Here is a 4,607-nt window from a genome sequence, read left to right on the forward strand (position 1 = left end):
ATATTCGTACGTAGGACAAGTGGATTACTTGCCAAATTTACTTATCCAATTTATAACTACACAAATATTAAGGTATATACATATTTTATTAAATAATACTCCCTCCGTCCACAATTATTTGTTAGGGTAAGGTCATGCACATCCCTCAAGGAAAATTTAATACAAGGTATAATTTGACTAATATAACCCTCCTTTATCAAGAATACCAAAAGTCCACATAACTTTTCAATTGAACTACACAATCATTAAGGGCATAATTGGAAAAAAATGACTAATTATTTATTGATTGTTTAAATTGACAATTAATCTTGGACATCTATTTTTAGTATACCTGCCAAACAATTGTGGACAGAGGGAGTAATTACTTATCATACTATAATTCATATTTTGTATAGTAATTCTTAGTAACATATTCAAGCTTCTCGGTTCGAGCTTCAAAGATTTTAAAAAGAATTTGTATTAAAAATGTTACAATACACAAATTCAAATTTAGTTGGATAGAATGAAAAATTGATTTTTTTTTGATTTTCTATCCGGTGTCCGGAGCCTACATTTGGAGTTCTGACTAAGCAATTGTTTAATGTATAGTTAACATATATTACCATTTTTCAGCTCTGTATAATCAGAGCCAATAATTTTTTTTCCTGAAAATTAAATTAATAATAATTTGATCTTCAAAATTTTGTGTCATTTCATTTCAACTGGTTTTTCAACACCATCTTTCTTTCTCCGCATCTCTCTTTTTCTCTCTCTCTAAAAACCCTAATTTCAACTTCTTCTGTAAAATGACAAGATCAGGTATTTAGCCTTCATTGATTCTCATTGTGTTCAATTCTCAGCGTTTCATCTTAATTGCACATCAAAATTGGGACTTTTTTTTATTTTTTATTTTATCTAAGGAGCTAAGTTCAATTAGATTTGCATAATTCTCTTGAATCAGCTGCTAATTATCCTGGATTATGGTGAATTATGTACAAATCATCTGTTTTTGATATTGGAAGGTTGGAAAATCTTGAACTGACCTGAATTTGATTCATTTTTTAGTCTGTTGGGTTATTTTTCTGCTTTCTGTTTGTGGGCTTGGATTGAATTTTGGATTTTTTGATTGATTTGGATTGAATTGAATGAAGCGATTGAGTTTTTGGTAGTTTAGGGTTAATAGTATGTGAATCTAATGTAGGGTTTGGAAATAACAAGCTGCCAGCTAGTAGTTTTTTTTTTTAAGCTTTGTGCTAATAAAGGTGTGATTTTTAATGTTGTTTTTGTAGTTTGAAAGTGTGTAGATGTAGGAAAAAGATGGAAGCTAATGTATGTGATATTAATCACTTGGATGCCGATGTTCTTTTGCCTCCACGTAAGCGGCTTCTTGCTGGATTGAAGAAGCAGAATTCTGATGTTTACTCATCTATCCCATCCCCGCCAACCGTTAGTAGTCCCCTGTGTGATTTTGATATCCGTCTTAATAATCTATTGAAGTCTCATTTTGGAGACTCTAATCGATCTTATGAGGAGATTGCTGAGGCCTCAAGATTGGCAGCTCTAGAAGCTGTGAAGGCTGCAAAAGCTGCAAGAGCCATTGCAGAAGAGAAGGCTGCGAAAGCAGCAAAGGCTGTGGCTGCTGCTAAGAGCGCTCTAGAATTGGTTGCTACTCTCTCTGATGAGGGAACCAGTAGGGACAAACATTTGAAGAGGAATAAGATGAAAAAACATGTTCCTGTTCAGACGCTGTACAATAAGAATAAGGGGACTGATAATTGTAGAACAGATGAAGAGTTAGCTCGGACGTTGCATAGAGCCATTAATAGTTCTCCAAGAATTTTGAAGAACTCAACCTCTGACTCGAGAAATCAAAAACATAAGAGGCTGAAGAGGTCTTCTCCTTCTGAAAAATCTAAGCTTCAGAATGGAAGTACATCCCTGGAAGGAAACCGTCCTTCCACGAGCAATGGGAATGGTTTTACTAGAGAAAGAGAGTCAGATAGGCATATCTCGGATAAAGACCTTGTTAGAGTAGATTTAAACACAAAATTCAATAAATCTGACCACACAAAGATGGAAAATGGGGAAGCATCACACTCTAGTAAAGCTGACTATGTAAATACGGATAGCAAGGAAAGAGAATCAATTATCTCAAAGGAGAAAGTTGGGGATTCTGTAAATGATAGTTGCAGCATTGAGAAAAAGAAAGGAAGGCTTAAGCAGAAAAAGTTACCACTCAGCATTTGCAGCTTCAGGGATCAAGCAAGCCCTAAAGAGGATTTGAAATCAAAGAGTTCATCATCATTTGATGAGAACATCAGCAAAGGTACTACAAGTAATAATCCCATTTTTCCGCTTGAGAGGCCAATGTGGAAGTGTCAATCATTCAAGGCACCTACATGTGTTGAACCAAATAAGGTGATGCAGTCATAGTCTTGGTATTTTCGTTTCAAGAAGTGCGGCTACCGTAATGGGACTTGTAGTCTGAGGTAGTGTCATGTATGTTTTCTTTCCTTCTTTTTCGAGTTAAGGCCTTCTCCGTCCAGTTCCATTTTTCCTTGTTATGGGCATTGTAATGTTTTGAACATACAATCGTGTATATTTTTTATATGTAATTGCTTACCTATTCTGTATTGCACATGAAAGATGTCCACCTATACTTTTGTCTAGCAAGTGGCAGCACAGAAATAAGATGGAGAGACAATTCAGAGTTTTCAGACAGCTTCCTGTTTACTCAAGTCATGTGTGAAATAATTCTTTGAAGGGCCATGCGTTGTTTTAACCTTGTGCTAAAGATGGCTAAAATAATCAGGGATGGCCTATAAGAACTCTGGAAACCAACTTTACTCCTCGTATGATATTGGTTCATTGACCATCCAGATTACACATGTCCACATAGCTACTTCCTACTTTAATGTTTTAGGGCTGATGAATGAAATCAGATTAATCTTTCTACACATTTTTGTCACATTGACAGAATGCTGCTGTCTTATTGTGTGCCATTCCAGGTACTTCTCTTTCTGATGAATGTTTGGAGTCATCATCAGTAACTCTGTTTTTCTTGTTGCTTTTAGGACTTCTGTCTGTTGATTGTAAATTATCAACCAGTCCTTTTGGCACTACATTGAATTTTGTTTCAATTTGTTCAAAATTATAGAGTGGTCGAGATGTGTTGGCCAAGCAAAAACATTATGTGAATGGCTAAACTTTGAGTATGTGATAATTTTGTGTGTGATCATTGGTCGCGTTTCTTTACATTCTTGTGATTTCCCTGTTGAAAGTTTAGTTGTTTGTAATTCCTCTTCATCAGATCATTTGAATCCATAGAATGACTATTTTGCTTCATGTATTTGGTTGAAGGAGCTACCCCAAGTTTTGGGAACTTGAACTTCGAGTTTTTCTGCTATTTTGCTAAATGGTGTCTTCGCTTCTTTCAAAATGCACAAGATTTGGGTATATTGCTCATTTTTAGGTGAAACGAACTTGCTTCGATTGTTTAGTTGTTGCTTGATGGAAGGAGTATGATAATCTTTAAAAAGTTGGTATAATTAATTAACATTCCCAAAAATTTCTTTCTCATATACTTAAGTCTTGGTGGCCAGAGTATTTGAAATAAAATGATCATAGAATTAAAATAGCATTTGTAATAATTTATAGCCATTACGTGTAAAATTAGCTAGTAAGTAAGTTTTTATGGTTAGACTTGGATCTTATCAAAGAAAATCTTCTAAGGGCATCTCCAACCCAAACACCAAATTTGGTGTCAGCACTATTTTAGTGTAAATCAACTCCAACTCCACTGCATCAAATTTTACACCAAAAAGAAATATTTTTCTCTCTTCTCATTATTATATTATTATTTCTTATTTCATAACAAATTCTTTCTAAAACATTCACCATATATAATTCATATTATTTTCTTTTATAGTCGTTTAATATGAATTATATATGGTGAATGTTTTAGAAAGAATTTGTGAAGATTAATTGTAGTTATATCCAATTATAATTTATAGTAAATTTAATTTTTTTAAAAAGTCATATATAGAAAAATTAATTTATAAAAAAAGGTAACTTTTATATCTAAAATTAATATTATAAAAATATTACATAAAAAATAATTAAATATACAAGATATTTAATTACAACATACAATTTATATAATGTTTATTTAAAAGTTTGTATAATGAAATAATATTAAAATATTTAATAAGTGAATTTGTGTGTTGAATAGTGTCACACACCAAAATGGTGTAAAATTTGGCGTTGGGTTGAAGCTCCAAAACACCAAATTTTACACCACATTAGAATTTGGTGTTGGAGATGGTCTAATATGTCTTCAATTCAGATTGGGCCATCTTTATCGGCCCGGCCCATTTTTGGAACAAGGACCAGCCCAGAACCATTAAAGGGGAGGGGATGAGACACCTAAACGGGCCTGCTGGACCAACACCAATAAGAAAATAAGAAAAATCTTTAAAAACTAACCAACTTAAATATATTTTTTCCTCTTATCGAAAGTTAATTTTTTAACTCAAAATAGTTATTAACTTAGCATATACATTAGTGACATTCGAAGTAACCAAACTATAATTAAATGATATAAATTTAAAACTAAAGATCGAAGCTAT

The 4,607-nt window shown here is 33.0% G+C and overlaps 1 protein-coding gene across 1 annotated transcript; it reads left to right on the forward strand.

Annotated features, from left to right (window-relative positions):
- The first annotated feature begins 661 nt into the window (after window positions 1–661).
- LOC125822031 (uncharacterized) lies at window positions 662–2,617 on the forward strand. The gene is made up of 2 exons (XM_049501409.1): window positions 662–798; window positions 1,269–2,617. The coding sequence occupies exon 2, from the start codon at window positions 1,297–1,299 to the stop codon at window positions 2,410–2,412; it is 1,116 nt and encodes a 371-aa protein (XP_049357366.1). The 5' UTR covers window positions 662–798; window positions 1,269–1,296; the 3' UTR covers window positions 2,413–2,617.
- The last annotated feature ends 1,990 nt before the right edge of the window (window positions 2,618–4,607 follow it).

This window comes from Solanum verrucosum, unplaced genomic scaffold (genome assembly GCF_900185275.1).
Source record: "Solanum verrucosum unplaced genomic scaffold, falcon-dt-bn FXZP01000103.1, whole genome shotgun sequence".
NCBI classification, from domain to species: domain Eukaryota; kingdom Viridiplantae; phylum Streptophyta; class Magnoliopsida; order Solanales; family Solanaceae; genus Solanum; species Solanum verrucosum.